Consider the following 15,468-nt stretch of genomic DNA (forward strand, 5'->3'; position numbering starts at 1 on the left):
ATTCACACACTCACACACATACCTTGGGCTGGCAGTGCTTGCACACCGTCTTCTCCCCAGGCCCCAGCGCGGCCTTGCAGCCCAGGCAGGTGACCTTCTTCTGCGCAAATCGCATGATCCCCCCCGATCCTGAGCTGGGGGTGGACACCAGGATGGCGCGAGTGTGGGCGCCGCAGAGCAGGTCGCGCGGGTTCCGCAGGATGGGTTCGAACAGGCGCATCAGCGGCTGGGCCAGGTAGTGGTCCAGGTAGTGCTGCGAGTCGATGGGCAGGTTGTTGCGCAGCACGTACAGCGGGTCCTCCGCCTTCTCGTAAGCCTTGGCCCCTCGCGCCGCCTTGATGATGACGTAGGGCACGCGGTCGCCCATGGCGGGGGCCGTCGCCGGGTCGCGCTTCTTCATTTTCTTCGCCAGCTCCACGTGCGCGGCCTTGGTCTCGTAGTCGGCCGCGTCCTGGGTCAGGCCCTGTGATGGGACGGTGGTGGGGTGATGCTTGTGCAGGGTGGTGAGATACTTCTGGGTGTTAGCGGAGGCAAGGAGAGGGAATGAGGTGAAGGGATGCTCGTGTGTCTCCCAACTCCATCTACACACACCCCATCCCCCCCATTCCACCACAAAGTATGCTCACCTTGGACACCACCAGCAAGCTCAGGTCCAGCTTGTTCATGAGCAGGTCGGCGATGACGCCCTTGACGTACTCCGCCGCCCTTTCCGGACTGCGCTGCACCAGGATCATGTCCAGGCAGGTGGTGATCACATTGCGCACCAGCAGGCAGTTATCGCGGCGAACCGTCTCGATGCCCTTGGTGTCGATCTTGTCCCAGGCCTCGGCCCGGGTCCACAGCAGGCCCGCATACCGCTTCTTGCTGATCAGCAGGTAGGGGTTGTACACCTTTGGGGGGCGGGGGGGTGGGGTGGGGTGGAGGGCGAGGGGGTGGGCAGGGACGGGGTTGGATGACAAGCTGAGGAAGTCGCGAAAGGCATGGTGCTTGCAGGATGGCTCGTGGGGTGAAGCACGGCATCCCTGCCCCCCCTCAAACCCATACCTTCTCGAATTCCAGCTTGATGGGCTGCACAAAGGTCTTGGACACCAGATCCGCGGCCTCCTGGCCGAGAGCCATGGCGGTGGCCGTGTCCGGCACGCCAAAGTTGACCATGACCGAGTCGGTGTCGCCATAGATGACGTCGGCGTCCGCTGGATACCCGCTGGCCTTGTTGAAGGTCGACATCACCTTTTGCCTGGCGGCAGGAGTGAGAGTCGAGGGCATGGGGGTTGGGAAAAGAGGATCTGACGCGTACTGGGCTGCCTTGTTCAGCAACGGCAGCGAGTTTTGCAGGGCCTTCGTCTGCTGGGAGACACCAGCGCACGCTCGGCAGAGCAGTCAGTCCCATCCACCCCAAAGCAACCACAACAACAATCCCTCCAGCACACTTTGTGGCCTCGATCATGGCCCTGCCAAAGGAGGTGACCGAGGAGGAGATCTCGAGGCAGGGCAGGGCGCCCACGGTGGCGCCCGTGAAGCCGTACACCGAGTTTGCGGAGATCTTGAGTGCCAGCTGACGGCCATTGAACACTGCCTTGAGGAAGGGGTCGGTGGCCGAGGCCATGTCGGCACGAGCCCTGCAGCGAGCGGAAAAGAAAACGGTAAATTTTGTTGTCACCTGAACGGCGCTGCCGTGGTGGAATTGTCAACCCGCTCATCCCTGGCCAGGCACAAGAAATGCCAGCTGCATCAAAGTTCCCACGAGCGCCCACCGCGCCCCTCCACCTCGCCCTTGGGGCAGCAGCAAGCACACTACCCCGTCGACCTCAACCCTTTCACCACTCGATGACCAGACAGCAACGGCTCCACACCGTACACCGCACCTTTTCCTGGCGGACAGGAGCTCGCGCAGGATCTCCGGCAGCACCCCCGCCTGCAGCTCGGGCTTGACGAAGCGCTCGCCGCTGGGCGACTCCACGGCGCGCGCGCCCTCCCCCGTCGCCGGGAACGAAGCGTGCGCGCCCCGCGGCAGCAGCGTGGTGTAGCACAGGTTGTGCGCCATCATGATGCTGGGATACAGGCTGGCAAAGTCCAGCGTGGCCACCGGAGTCGCGTAGTACCCAGCTTTTGGCTCCAGTACCGTGGCACCCTCGTACGCCACGCCGTCCTCCCCCTGGCCGCCCCTCTGTGAGGGGTATGTGGGAGTTTCATGAGGAGTGGGTGCTTGTATGAGGAGTGGCTGAAAGGGGGTATGATATCAATATTTCCCTTCCTTCTCGTCTCCGACACAAACAGAACCAGTCCCCTCGCCTTCATGTTGGGCACCAGTAGCCCCCTGGCCCGGGTCTTGCGCAGGATCTGGGAGAAGACCTTGATGGACTGGCCGCGTGCCAGGAGGAAGGACATGGGCACGCCCGTCACGCGAGCCATCTCGATGTAGTTGTACATACACATCAGCTTGTCCAGCAGCCGCTGGGGCAGGTATGCGTCCTGCGGCCGGGAACAGAGAAGTTTAGAGGGGGATGAGGAAATGTACTTGGAGGGGAACAAGGGACCAGGGCAACACCACGAGGAGGGCGCTGTGGGGCCTGACAGCCTGCAGCAGTGTGGAACAGAGCCGGCAGGCCATGGGAAGATGTACGCGCAGCTCCCCACTGACACCTGTGCACTGCAACACTCGCTGGGCTCGCTCTTCACCCACCCCTTCACCCAACACGACCACACCCTCGCGGGGCACCTTGAGGCAGTAGATGGCGAGACGGCGCCGTGTCTCGCTGTTCCCGTCCTGCAGCTTGCTGATGTCGGAGTGGTGCACGTCCTCCTTCTGCTCCCCCAGGAAGTGGGCAGACACTGTGGGATGAGGGGTGGTGATTGCATGCGTGTGGGCTGCAGGCGCAGCACTGGAAGTTCTTCAGGGGAATGTGTTGGGTGGAGTGCTCGGGCGGCTTGTCGCGAGGCATGTGCAGCTGACCAGGACCCCTGTGTGCCGTCAGAAACCCTGCACGCAGCCGCTCCTGCAGCACGGCCTCGCCCGCCCTGCGCCTCTTCGGGATTCAGTCCCCGACAGGAGACGCACCCGATAGGCCTGCCTACCCCACTCCACAAACAATCCAACCCAGTCATGCACTCGCCCGAATTCAGGGAGTAGGAGCTGAGGTTGTGGTCCCGGCGGATGGCTTGGAGCAGGTCGAACTGCACTCGCCCCTCGATACCCACCTCCTTGTACTCGTGCGTGCCGTAGGCCTTGGAGCTGAAGCGCGCGTCCTTGACCTTGCACCGCCTGGGGTGGACGTGGGGAGGGGTGGAGTGGAGGGGGAGGGGTGCTGTTCGGCTTGGGTCCGTGGGGGCCATCGCCAACGGGTTGATGGAGAACTGTGTGCACCTGGGTCCCAAGTGCAGGTTCTGCATGCAGTGCCTCAATTTCTACTCCTGCTGGTAGAGGTGACAGATCAAGGCCCACCTCATCCCTGTGCGCACCGGTTGCGCAGCTTGCCCCACGCCCAGAACTGCGGCACTCCCAGGGCGGTGGCGCGGTCCAGCAGGTAGGGCAGGTCGAAGCCGATGATGTTGTACCCGATGATGACGTCGGGGTCGGTCTCGATGATCAGGTCGCGCCAGCGCATCAGCAGGTCCTTCTCGTCCTCAAAGGACATCACCTCTGTGGGTCGGGGGGGCGTGGGGGTGGGGCATGGCCCTGGGCGCATCCTTCAAAGCGAAAGTGGACCGGGGAATCCGGCGGCAGCAGCCAGGCCAGGCGGCTGGTGGCGCGAAGCGCGCGGGCGCTATCGCCCTCCGCACCCGTCCCCAACTCACCGGCACCGGCGATGGGGGAGCAGTCACGCAGGGTCATGACGTTGCGCACCGCGGGCGTGGCCTTGCCCATCTCTGTCACCAGAGACGCAATCTGGATGACGGGGTCGTGCTGAGCCTCCGGGAAGTGGCCCTGGAAAGGAAGAGTAACGGGTGGACGGGTGGTGTGGAAAGGAACTCGTGACACGTCAGCACCGGCTGAGTGGGGCAGTGGTGGCCGGTTGCTGCTTGGCGAGCGCAGATGGTCCTCGAAGGGCCTCAGGCCCACACATGGCACTGTTCTTCAGCCTCACCACTTTCCCTTGCAAGCACGCATGCCTGGCCATCCGCCACAGCAGTCACTCCCTGTGATGCAGCCTGCCCACCTTGCGTCCCTGGCACTCGATGTCCACCGACAGGATGCGGAAGGGCGCGAGCTTGGCCCACGCGCCCTCGGGCGCGTGGCTGACGAGGTCGGCGGCGGCGATGTGCGCCTCCAGCTGGCAGTGCGAGAGCTGGGAGGGGCCCGGGGTGAGCACGTACTTGCCCGCGGGCAGCTCCACCCAGTTCCCGCCCACGATGCCGGTGTCCACCATGAAGCGCAGGGCGTAGAGCACGTTGGACTCGTAGGTGGTCTGCGGCAGGCGGCAGGCCAGCCACTCCAGCCACAGGCCGCCTTCTACCAGGCCTGTGGGGGTTGGGAAGAAAGGAGGGAAAGGGGGGGGGGAGTTACTCATTACTGTAGCAGGGGGGCTGGATGAAACAGGGGCTGGAGAACATGTTTGACCAGCTGATAGCCGTTGCACATCTCCGGGCACAAGGGAGGAGACATGCAGCGCACTTACATGTCCTCGGGACTTTATGTTGAACAAGTGCTCGTCAACCACTCAACAGTCCTCCTGCCACCCTGTCAAATAGCCCATCACCCTACCTCGGGCGGGAGCAACCAGGCCAGGCAGGGCCATGACCACTTTCAGGAAAGCCCGAGACTTTGCAGGCTGATAGTACATCATGCTCTGCTTCTGCACCACCTCAATGCGCAGGCAGCACTGCGCATTCCCGCTGCGGTCCTTCGTCGCCAGCAAGTTCTGTGGGGAGGGGAGCGGTGGGAAAGCTGTCGAGCAGTATCTTGTGCAAGGCCCCACGACTCAGGCGCGCAAGCACCTCCTTGCATGGGCATCCAGCCAACCTGCCCCAGCCACACCACAAGGCCCCTTCGAATTCTCAATTCAGAGCAGGCACGCACGTTGAACATCTCGACAAGCGCTCGGCAGTCGTCGGGGCTGAAGGTGGGTCTCGGCGACTCGATGTAAAAGTAGGGCTCGAAGCCGTGCACAAAGAGGCACACGCTGTTCCCTATTGCCGGGTCGGACAGGAATGGAGCATGGGGTCGGGTTGGCGCAAAGCATGCGCACATTTAGTCCAGCAGTCTCAGGTCGCGACGTGAGGCCTGATCGCAGGTCAGCGCCGGCGTGAGGCAAGACCTGGTGCATTGAAAACACCCCTCCTCGCCACCGCACCGAGCTCTGTGACTCCAAACATGCGGATGATGGGGACCTCCCGCAGCTGCGCATTGTAAAACCGCTTGTTGGGGGGCCCAGAGGTGTAATCCAGCTCCAGCTGCTGGAACACTGCAGTGGGTTTTGGGCATGGCGCTGTTCAAGCAGAGCACATCGCCAGGCTGCTTCCCATCCCCGGCAAGCCAGCCCCATGAAATACCAGACGCACCAAGTTTGTCCCTGCTGGCATCCAGTGGAGCGGCTGGTGGGCGTGGCCAGTTCCTGCCGGCCTCGCCGAGGGCACCCTCCTCGATCTCCTCCACCACCTCTGGCCCGTCGTCCGTCACATCAAAGAAGTCCGGGACAGGGGCGGGGACCTCTGGGCCCACTTCTGGGGCAGGGCGCTTGGAAGGGAGGTTCTCCTTCCCCTCCATGACTGTTGCGGGCCGCTTGACATGGGCGGCCGACATGCTGCGAAGGGTTGAGCTCTCAGAGGGCTCTAGGGGACGTCATGCTGCTGCGAGCCGATTGCCACCCCCAGCAATCTTCCAAGTGCGGCGCTCGTATCGCACAGGGTTACGGGCAATCAAGACGGAGCCAGGAGTTGTACGGGGCGTCAGTGTCTCCTGTTTGGCAATTCAGGCTTGTTCGATCGTGCACTGGTCTGAGGATCCAAAAATTCAAGTTGGCGCCCACGTGTCATTCGGGAGTGATGTGCATTGTGTATTCCAATAGTTTCTCAGTAAGGTCATGCATCCACTGACGAACGTTGGTTTGATCATTTGTTCTACATGGAGATCATAAGCGTGCGAATTGTCTACTGAAAGATCATGTCAGGAGGATACAAACAACTCTGACCTTCCAGCTACACACTTTACCATCCCCAGCAACTTGAGGTTGAGTGATCACCTCAAATTGTTAATACAGGAACGTAGATGACAATGATGTTGGACTTGACGTGCATAGCAGTGTACAAGGAGGCCCAGCAGGTTCTTTGCTCAAGGCCATGTACATTGCATGCCCGATCTGAGTATGTCCAGCAATTTCAGCAAACTTAGTCATGCAGATTCCCTACACTATGGTTAATACTGAGCAGTGATTCAAAACTACATTCAACTACTTGAGTGGTTTGTTCATCCGTCGGCCCAGCCTTCTTCAACTCGTGCAACTTTCCTTCCGTTGACCTGGCATCCGGTTGCCGAGAGGTCCGCGCGAGTCCCGACACAAGCCCCACGCGGCCCACATCGACAGCAACTTAGGAGCGAACGGTTCAGAAACCACCCGCTTGTCTTTGCAATTGATGATACAGCGTCGATATTCTGCATAGGTAGGACGCGTGGATTGCAAGCATGCGCTTCGGTCGCTGCCCTTCCGGGACGATGATGGGCAGCGTCCCCCGCCTGTGGCGCTCCATCTCCCAAAGAATGGTGCGTGGTATGCCGTTCTGACATCTCACCGCCTGTGCACGTTTTCATGTTCGTATTGTTGACCTGCCTTCGCCCCTTTCCCCCTGTGCCCAGGGCTTGAGCACCCTGGTTCTGGCCGAGCAAAAGGGGGGGAGGCTGGACCCCAGCACCGCACAGGCCGTCTCCGCTGCCCGCGCCCTGGGCGGGCCCGTCACCCTCCTCTTCTCCGGCAGGGGCCTGGGGGGGGCACCCAGCGCCGGCGCGGCTCTGGAGGGCGTGACCGCCGTGCTGACAGCAGATGACGAGGCCCTGGATCACCAGCTGGCCGAGCCTGCGGGAGCCCTGATCGTCGCGGTGCAGCAGAGGTGGGGTGTTCTGTCAGGGCGACTGCATCGGGGGTGCTCGCAGTTTCCAGGGCAGAGGGTGCCGCTGCAGATCGTGAAGGAAGCAGGGGGACCAGGGGGAGTGATCGGTATAGGTACGCTGCCTGCTGCACCCCTGCGCGTGTACAGCACCATGCCACCCTCCCGCTCCTTGAACCCACGACACAAGCAGGAGGTCCTTCACGCACATTCTGGCGCCCAGCAGCACGCATGGCAGGAACCTGCTGCCACGCGCTGCTGCCAAGCTGGACGTGCAAGCGGTGGCCGACGTGGTGGAGGTCCAGGGGCCATGCACCTTTGTGCGCCCCATCTACGCCGGCAACGCCCTCGCCACGGTGGAGACGCCCGCGGAGGGGCTGCAGATGCTCACGGTGAGAGGAGGGGCTGGGGGTGGGAGGCGGGTTGGTGTCTTCTGGAGTAAGTGGGAGCGGTTGGTTTTCATTCACAGGGTGCTGTGGGAATCAACGACGCCAGCGTCACACAGCACCGTGGCGAATCTCTCGGCACCATTCTCCTGCTCGACTCCTCCGCAGGTGCGCACGACGTCCTTCCCACCGGCCCCCGCCCGGGCCGGGAACCCAGCGGCCATCGAGCCTGTCAGCGCCGAGGAGCTCCAAGCCGCCAAGGTGGGTTGCGTGCCTGGCTGGAGTCTGGGCTTCGGCTTCGCTTGTGATCCGCCGCGGCGTGGCACCCGCGCACGGCTCCCTCACTTCCAAGCAGATGCTGGAACCCTCGCCACCCTTTCCCCAACGACCCCGCCATCCCGCCCCCCGAACTCACTGGCCAGGACGCGTCCAGCACCTCCGCGTGGGTGTCCGAGGAGGTGGGCACCTCGGAGCGCCCCGACCTGGGACAGGCCCGGGTGGTGGTCTCCGGCGGGCGCGCGCTGCGCTCCGCGGAGAACTTTGCGTTGCTGGAGGCCCTGGCCGACGCGCTGGGGGGGGCGGTGGGCGCCTCGCGTGCCGCGGTGGACGCCGGCTACGTGCCCAACGACCTCCAGGTCGGCCAGACGGGCAAGGTGGTGGCCCCGGACCTGTACCTGGCCTTTGGCATCTCCGGCGCCATCCAGCACGTGGCCGGGATCAAGGACGCCAAGACCATCGTGGCGGTGAACACCGACGCGGACGCGCCCATCTTCGAGGTGGCAGACTACGGCCTGGTGGGGGACCTGTTTGAGGTCATCCCGCAGCTGCAGGCCGAGCTGGCGGCCGCCAAGGCGCAGTGATACTAACTGAAGTTTTGAGTTGGGTGGCGGGCCATGTGCGTGGGATTTGGTGGCCTATGAGGGCTGGTCGTGGTCCCCCAATGCACCGGGGGGAAGGGCCGAGGCGCCTCCCCTTCATCATGTGAGCAACAAACATGCAGCGCGCGCGACGACAGGAACTCGGATCCGACAGACGGGAGCACCCTTCTCGCCGAGACGCCGCCCTTAAATCGTCTTCACCTCATCATAAGAACACCGACAACCTCTGGAATCTACAGTGCACAGCTCCGATCTCGTATCCCGGGCCTGACGCAGCCGGACTCACGCCCCCTGACCAGCCTGGCGAGATGGCGAGCGTACTGGATCTCAGCCTGGACTTCGATACCCCGGGCGACCGGCTCAAGTGGCTTCTGGTCGTGCAACTGGGCCTTAGTGCATTCCTGAGCGACTCTGCAGCGGCTGTGGCGGTGCTGGGCCTCGTCGCAGTGGTCTGGACGCAGAGGGAACTGCTGTCTTTATTCCTGGTGGGTTTTGCTCAGATGGCCGGGCGGTGCGACGATGCCCCGGCAAGTTCCCCCGTCTGCGTGGTTCAGGGATGAGAGACAGTGTCTCTTGTGATCACCCCTTGCCATGTCCTTGGGGTCCATGCAGCTCCCCATCCACCTCCATCATTCCCAGGTGGTGTCCCCCGCATTCATTGTGGCCGACGTGTTTTGGCTTATCGGAGGCAGCCACGGCCTGGCAGCCTGGGTACTGGCCATCATCCAGCTCACGGTGAAGGCAGCCAGCCTGGTGAACGCCTTCCAGTGGCTGCAGGCCACCTCAGGTGAGATGCAACAGAAGCGGCAGTCAAGGGTGCTCCAAGGCTGCACATCGCAGCAGAGGCGCAGGCCCCATGGAGGGCATGCAATGCCTCTCCTTTGGCCATCCCTTGAGCACCATTCATCCTTCCTCCACCCTCTCACACTGCAGGCTCCGCTGCGGGCGCGACAGAGTACCAGCCATTTGGCCTCGGCGGGTCTGGGCGGCGAGACCCCTTCAACTCCGCCGCCTCGCCTGCCTCCTCGCCCCTGAACGGCACGTCGCTGCCGACCTCGGGCTACACGCCGCCACCCACCCAGGCGGCGGGGCCTGCAGGACCGGCGAGGTCTGCCTCCGAGGACCCCTCCCACGCCCTGCTCTAGCTGTTTCTTCATCAACCACTTGCCCTGTTGCAACTGCATTCCACGCACTTGCACTCGCTCTACGCGCCCTTTCTTTTGCCGTGGCGGCCGCGCCGCGCCGCCCCTGGCCCCCAGCACTCCTGTACCTGTAGTACGTTGGTGTAGCCGAAGAGGCAGACCAGGGCGGTGCAGCACCACGCCATGCAGGCGGCGTCCTCCAGGAAAGGGTACCTCGGCGGCGGCGGCACCGCCCAGAAGCCGACCGTGATGGCGGCTGCCCCCGCCAGGAAGACCGCCCGCGCCGCGCGCCAGGCCGGGGGCAAGGCGGGGCGCAGCGTGCCCAGCACGGCGGCGTACGCGACGGCGACGGCCGCGGCCGCGGTGGCCAGGCCGTCCTTGCGCAGCAGGGGCAGCATGGAGTACACCCCAACATACTGCGCCAGCTCTGCGGTGGGCCCGCCCAGTGTGCCCAGCGCGGCCAGGGGCAGCAGCACCGACTTCTCGTGCACCTGGTAGGCCAGCAGGAAGAAGGCCAAGGAGGAGTTGGCCAGGCCCAGCAAGAAGGCGCGGCGCGTGGGCCGGCGCAGCTGGCAGGCCATCGCGGGGAGGACGGCGGCCAGCGTGCCGGCCGCGCAGAGGCGCAGCAGCTGGGACGGGGCCAGCAGGCGGCGCCACTTGATCGCCAGCGAGCTTGCACACCACAGGTTGGCCACGTAGTCCTCGAACAGGCCGCGCGCGGTGGGGAAGATGCGGCGCAGGACGGGGAGGGGGCCCCCTGGGGTTGCGAGGAAGGGGACCCACACGATGCCAAAGGAGGCCAGCACGACGCCGCCGATGGACGCCAGCAGGAACAGCTGGTGTGGGCGGGGTGGAGGTCGGAGTTCGGAGGGAGGGTGCGCGGGTGGCCGCGGGGAGCTGGAAAGTTATGGGAAGTACAAGCGGGCGCAAGCCTGAGGAAAGGCATCTGGTGACGCGGCAGCTCGGTTGGGGTCATCCCTCCCCAAACCCCACTTCCCACCTTGCCCCAGGCGGATCTCTGCTGCAGGCAGGTGCCCAGCATGTGGCTGAAGAAGGCGGGGGCAAAGTACAGGATCATCTGCTTGTGGTTCAGTGCGGCACAGAATAGGGCGGCTCCGGCAAGGAGGCTGCCTCGCAGCGTGCATGCCACAGCCGCCAGCTGCGGTGGTGTAAGGGGTTGAGAGGCGAGCTTGCTCCCGGGAGGGCTCCTTTCTCTCCATGGGGAGTGCAGGCCTGGGTCGTCACAGCCGTACTATTGGGACTGGGAACGCACTCTGTCCACAGCCACATCAGGCCTGGCCCATGCCAAACCCTCCCATCAAACTGCCTCACCGTCAGGCCCAGATTGATGCAGTTGAACTGGAAGTGCCCGTGGTCGATCAGGATGAGGCCTGGGCCAAGCAGCAGCTGGGCCAGCGTGGTGATGGCCTGCCGCGACAGTCTGGCGCCGTGCAGGGTCAGGGCCAGGAAGGCGGCAGCCGGGAAGTAGACGGCCAGGTCCGAGGCGAGCACCGTCTGACGCAGCGCCAGCTTGCTCCGGGGGGTCTCGATGCCGCGCGAGGACCCCAGGGCCACGGCTTCGGGCACCCACCGCTGCAGCACTTTGCCATGCACCCAGCTCTGTGCGGTATGCGGGAGAGTGGGTTTGCTTGGTGGGAGGCGGTGTGTCGCCGACCATGTTATCATGTGACACATGCCAGGGCAACCCACCTGGTAGGCAGAGAGGGGAGGGTAGTCCAGACCCCAGTATGCAAGGTCATTCTGTGTGGAATTCGTGTACCTGCGTGGGGATGAACAACTTTCCATTGGGCAGCAGAGCAGGGGGGGGGGGATGATCGTGGCATACCCGACGCGACGCCGCATGACCTCTTGATTCATCTCACCATTGGCTCAGTGGAAGGTTGATGGTGATCTCCATCCAATGCCTCTGGGCCTCGTAGTCCCCATACTTGGGTGGGACACCCGCACCTGCAATGGGACAAGGGAGACATCCGATCTCGCGGAGAATGGTCACTTCAGCCTCGCTTCCCGAGCTATCCCATCTCCAAGCCACACACCAGAATAAGAGTGAAGGCCCAGGATCACGCGAAGCAGCACAGCCAGCAAGATCACCCAGCATGCCAGGAGCCGGGGTGGCACTTGCGAGGCCATGCCCTGACACAGCAATCGGGGTTCACATTGACTGTGGTGAATGCTCCGAGTATATTTTTACATTTCAACGTTTGTCAGACCGCAGAGTATCTGCGGCTGAGTGCGCATGATCATCAAAATTGTTTCCAAGGCGCGCCCAGGCTGCCGAAAGATGCGAGGGCGGTGGCAAGGGAACCTACACCTGACAAGTATCTCCATATCCAAGAGGGTGACACAAGCCACCCTGAGCAATTCGGCCGACATAGCAATATTCCCTCTTTTCCAGATGCCTATACACCCTGCAAGAACAAGATGTTGTGTACCCAATGAACCCCATCATCGGCGCCATGGCACTTTTACCGCAAGTGGAGCATGAAACATTAGTTTATTGACATGCGACTCGGTACTCGATAGATATCCGCCGCAAGATTAGAGGAGACTGTTTTTCTCTTCAGCGACGTCGATTCCATTCCTCGGCTCGATGGTCAAACTTCGGGTCAAGGTGAGCCAGAATCCGTAAAGGGCATCTCCGATACCAAAGCTGTATCGGACTACATCCACAAACATGTATGCATCACACTGTAGTGTCACGGAAGGCCGGAGCTGCCCTACGAGGCGTCTGTCTGGGAGAATGCTGGAGCAGCGCTTAGGTCCATCGTCGCCCTGCTGAATACGGCGGCGCCTGGCGATGAGGCCCGCATCAATCCAACCAAATCCCAGCCTATTCATCCACCCGCGCTCCCCGACCCCAAACGAGAGACTGGACCCATCGCATCAGCGCCAATCGATCCAGATGCAGTTCACCTTTTCTTTGCTGGCAAGACACTGGACCCTGCTCTCCCCCTCTCCACAGCCCTGGGCACCAATGAGAAGACATCTGCCATCGTCTGGGTGCACCCCAAGGCCTCCGGCAGGCCGCCGCGTGAGCCGGCTCTGGGACCCGATGAGCAAAAGCAGCTGATGGCCTGGCAGTTTGCCCGGCAGGAGGCTCAGCGGGCCGCCCAGGAGGCGGCTGAGCCCGAGGATGGCGGCCTCGGCTGGGCAGACCCGGGCACGCTGCATTGTTCCCTCCAAGGTCTGACTGCCGTACGTCTGCGCTGAGTGGGATTGCTACACTGCTTTCTCTTGCCCTTGCATGAGAGGCGGAAGCTGATACTCTGATGTCTGGGAGCCTGCTCATCTGCTTGGCCTCGCTCCATGCCCTCCGTCTCTTGGCATGCCCTGATAAAAGGTTCGAAAGAAGCCGCTGCAGCAAGGGGACTCCAGGAGATTGACAGAGACGACCCCTGTAACATCCTTCTAGAATGACCCTGTTGTATGAATTTCTAACCGTCCTTGGCGACACAGATAGCCATGTTCGGTTCCAGGTACCCATTTCCGAGTCCCGAACATTCACGAAACATGCTTAGCTCCTGGCGGAGGGATGGCGAGCTTCACTTGCCTGGGCAGCCATTTTTCATGCAAGCCGTGAGGCGGCGGCCAGGGCCTCATGATCGACTCAGAATCGGGACTGCCCCTCACGGTATGGTGATCTCTGACGGATTCGAGGGCGCAGCGATTCTGCATTATTGCTGGACTCCAAGATCCAGCGCGGCATGTAGCCACAACCTGCATGCTTCATTGGCTTCAGGCGCCCACGCCTGGACCCGGGCCTCCTGATCGTATCCCTCAACACTGACCCCCTAACCCAAGCTCGCCGGCCAACTGGTGCAGAGGTCACAGTCCCGGCATCACAGCACTTCATGTTCCAGAGAGCGCCGGAGGGGAATGTGTGGGGCACGGGCAAAGGGCCGAGCCCTTCTGTGCCAGGGCATGCCGCGAAACCCTGCAGCAGACCTCCCGGGAATGCGAGGATCTGGAACACAGACTCCCCTCACTCCCCCCCCGCCTGCTGTGCGGGCTGCGCCTTGGCCGCAGCACCGCCCCGCCCGCGCTGCCCCCGCCAGCGTCCGTTGTTCTGGCGCGGGGCTGGGGCTGGGAGCGGCTCGCCGCCCTCCTGCTGCTCGCGGGGCTGCCCGGCGCTGGTGCCACCGCTGCCATCCCTGCACCCGGGCACGAGGGATGGGCGTCAGGAGGGGCGGGGAAGGGGCACGGGGGTTCCGGGCCATGCTCACCGATGAGCACGACCAGGCTGCAATGCAAGGCGTCGCCGTGGCGGCAAGGCACCCATCCCCCAGGAGCACACACCCCTTCCCTGCCTCGACCATCACTTCCCTCTCCACACTCACTTAGGCTGCGGCTGCGAGGAGGTCCTGCCCCCCTCGCCACGCCCGCCCGCCACCTGCTGCTGCTGCCAGGGCCGCCCAGCGCCGCCACGCCCGCGCCCGCCGCGCTGTGGCCCCTGGGGCCCCCCGCGACCCTGGTGCTGCTGGGCCGCGGCGGGGACGGGCGCCGGCCCGCGCGCCGCCTCCCTCGCCGCCGGCTGTGCGGCCGCGGCGGCGGGCGCCGCCGGCGCGCCATACCGCGCCTGGTACGCGAGCAGGGCGGGCGCCGGCACGTTCTGTGCGGTCACGTGGTACTGCACCTCGTGGTATTGCGGGAAGTGCGCGTCGCCGGGCCCACCCACGCGCGCGTACCGCGCGTACTGCGGGTCGGGCGCTGCGCGGTGGCCGTGCGCCGCCGCCGCCGCGTCCCCGAACGCGTCGTCGGGGAGCGAGGCCGCGGGGTCGAACGCGCCGTGCCCCGCCCCGCCGCCGTACGCGCGGCGCGGCGGCGGGTGCTGGCGCGTCTCGCGGGGCCCCCCGTCCCCGCCATCGCGCCTGGGTGGGCCGGCAGCGGGGCCGGGGCGGGACAGCGGGCTGCTCCAGTCGGGCTGAAGGCCCGTGGGTATCCAGCCGGGGACAGCGCCGGGCCGACCGAAGGCCGCGATGACAGCGCCGTACTGCGCGGCGGGCGCGGCGCGCGGCGGCGGGGCTGCGAGCGACGCGGCGGGCAGCCCGCCGGCCGCCAGGTATGCCTCGGCCGAGGCGGCCGCCGCGCCGTCGCCGCCGTGGAAGGGGTCCAGCCCGTGCAGGCCCGCGCCGGCGTGGCCGCCCTGGTAGAAGCCGGACATCAGGCCCTCGTTGCCCTGCTGGGTTGACGTTGTGGGAGTTTGCGGGGAGGTTGAGAAAGTGAGAAACTGGGGTGGGCAGTGCATGTCCCCCGGTCGATCAGTGCAACAGGGGGGGGTTGCGTCCAAGAGGCATATCCATGAAGAAAACACCCTCCCACTCCGCCCCACCAGCACTTCTCGACACCAACAACATCCCCACCCACCACGAGCGCGGGCCCGGCCTGGCGCCACAGCGCCGCCTGGGGCGAGGCGAAGAGGCTGCCGCCGTGCAGGTCAAAGGGGTCCGGTCCCGGGTGGGAGGCGGGCGCCAGCCCGCGCGCGGGCGGGCCCAGGCCCGGCACCCCGCCCGCCGGCACTGCGCCGCCCTCGGCTGCCGCGCCGGCGCTCGCCTCGGCGTGGCGCGCACCGCCCGCCCCGCTTTCTAGCAGGTCAGCGCCCAGCGTGGGCAGCAAGTGCAGGGAGGCCGGGTCCAGGGGCTCATCCGTGGCGGCCGAGGCCACCAGCTGCAGGCGCGCCATCTCGTCCGCCAGAGGCGAGCTCCAGCCGAAGGGCGCGGACAGCGGCACGGAGGAGGCGTCGGACGGCGCGGGCGCGGCGGCAAAGGACGCGCCGCGCGCGGCCGTCGCCGCGTCCGGCGACGCACGCGAGGGCGCGGGAACGGCGGCGCCGCCGGTCGGCGGCGCCATCGCCAGGGAGGGGTCGAGCGGCACGGCGATGGCCGGGCTGGTGTCGTTGTCCGCCTCCGCGCCCGGTACATCACCTTGGACGAGCGCCGGGCCTCCATCGGCAGCCGGTTGCCCCGCCTCCACGCCAGACTCACGCTCGGCCCTGTCCTGCTGCCT

General features: G+C 64.7%; 5 protein-coding genes across 5 annotated transcripts in view; 2 read left to right on the forward strand and 3 right to left on the reverse strand.

Annotated features, from left to right (window-relative positions):
* The window catches only part of F751_3702 (DNA polymerase delta catalytic subunit), a gene marked incomplete at both ends in the record, with an annotated part of 6,987 nt that extends 1,247 nt beyond the window's left edge, over positions 1-5,740 (reverse strand). The window contains 15 exons of the mRNA XM_011403832.1: positions 23-463; positions 627-890; positions 1,045-1,237; positions 1,431-1,619; positions 1,866-2,167; positions 2,308-2,472; positions 2,684-2,832; positions 3,081-3,232; positions 3,460-3,640; positions 3,796-3,925; positions 4,158-4,459; positions 4,703-4,859; positions 5,018-5,127; positions 5,292-5,402; positions 5,500-5,740. Coding sequence (XP_011402134.1) covers positions 23-463; positions 627-890; positions 1,045-1,237; positions 1,431-1,619; positions 1,866-2,167; positions 2,308-2,472; positions 2,684-2,832; positions 3,081-3,232; positions 3,460-3,640; positions 3,796-3,925; positions 4,158-4,459; positions 4,703-4,859; positions 5,018-5,127; positions 5,292-5,402; positions 5,500-5,740 — 3,087 coding nt within the window. The remainder of the gene's footprint in view (positions 1-22; positions 464-626; positions 891-1,044; positions 1,238-1,430; positions 1,620-1,865; positions 2,168-2,307; positions 2,473-2,683; positions 2,833-3,080; positions 3,233-3,459; positions 3,641-3,795; positions 3,926-4,157; positions 4,460-4,702; positions 4,860-5,017; positions 5,128-5,291; positions 5,403-5,499) is intronic.
* Positions 5,741-6,619: 879 nt separating this feature from the next.
* On the forward strand, positions 6,620-8,284 carry F751_3703 (Electron transfer flavoprotein subunit alpha, mitochondrial; the record flags this gene model as incomplete). The annotated part of the gene is made up of 4 exons (XM_011403833.1): positions 6,620-6,697; positions 6,791-7,041; positions 7,232-7,430; positions 7,847-8,284. The coding sequence occupies 4 exons, from the start codon at positions 6,620-6,622 to the stop codon at positions 8,282-8,284; spliced, it is 966 nt and encodes a 321-aa protein (XP_011402135.1).
* On the reverse strand, positions 6,888-7,271 carry F751_3704 (hypothetical protein; the record flags this gene model as incomplete). Its single annotated transcript, XM_011403834.1, has 1 exon — positions 6,888-7,271. One exon carries the CDS (start codon positions 7,269-7,271, stop codon positions 6,888-6,890), a length of 384 nt encoding a protein of 127 aa, XP_011402136.1.
* A 134-nt stretch (positions 8,285-8,418) lies between the features above and the next one.
* F751_3705 (hypothetical protein) lies at positions 8,419-9,447 on the forward strand (the record flags this gene model as incomplete). Its single annotated transcript, XM_011403835.1, has 3 exons — positions 8,419-8,787; positions 8,942-9,089; positions 9,236-9,447. The coding sequence occupies 3 exons, from the start codon at positions 8,419-8,421 to the stop codon at positions 9,445-9,447; spliced, it is 729 nt and encodes a 242-aa protein (XP_011402137.1).
* A 59-nt stretch (positions 9,448-9,506) lies between these two features.
* F751_3706 (putative dolichyl pyrophosphate Man9GlcNAc2 alpha-1,3-glucosyltransferase) lies at positions 9,507-11,595 on the reverse strand (the record flags this gene model as incomplete). The annotated part of the gene is made up of 6 exons (XM_011403836.1): positions 9,507-10,280; positions 10,445-10,603; positions 10,777-11,064; positions 11,155-11,224; positions 11,328-11,412; positions 11,502-11,595. The coding sequence occupies 6 exons, from the start codon at positions 11,593-11,595 to the stop codon at positions 9,507-9,509; spliced, it is 1,470 nt and encodes a 489-aa protein (XP_011402138.1).
* Positions 11,596-15,468: the final 3,873 nt, after the last annotated feature.

Source organism: Auxenochlorella protothecoides (assembly GCF_000733215.1).
Source record: "Auxenochlorella protothecoides strain 0710 unplaced genomic scaffold scaffold4, whole genome shotgun sequence".
NCBI lineage: Eukaryota > Viridiplantae > Chlorophyta > Trebouxiophyceae > Chlorellales > Chlorellaceae > Auxenochlorella > Auxenochlorella protothecoides.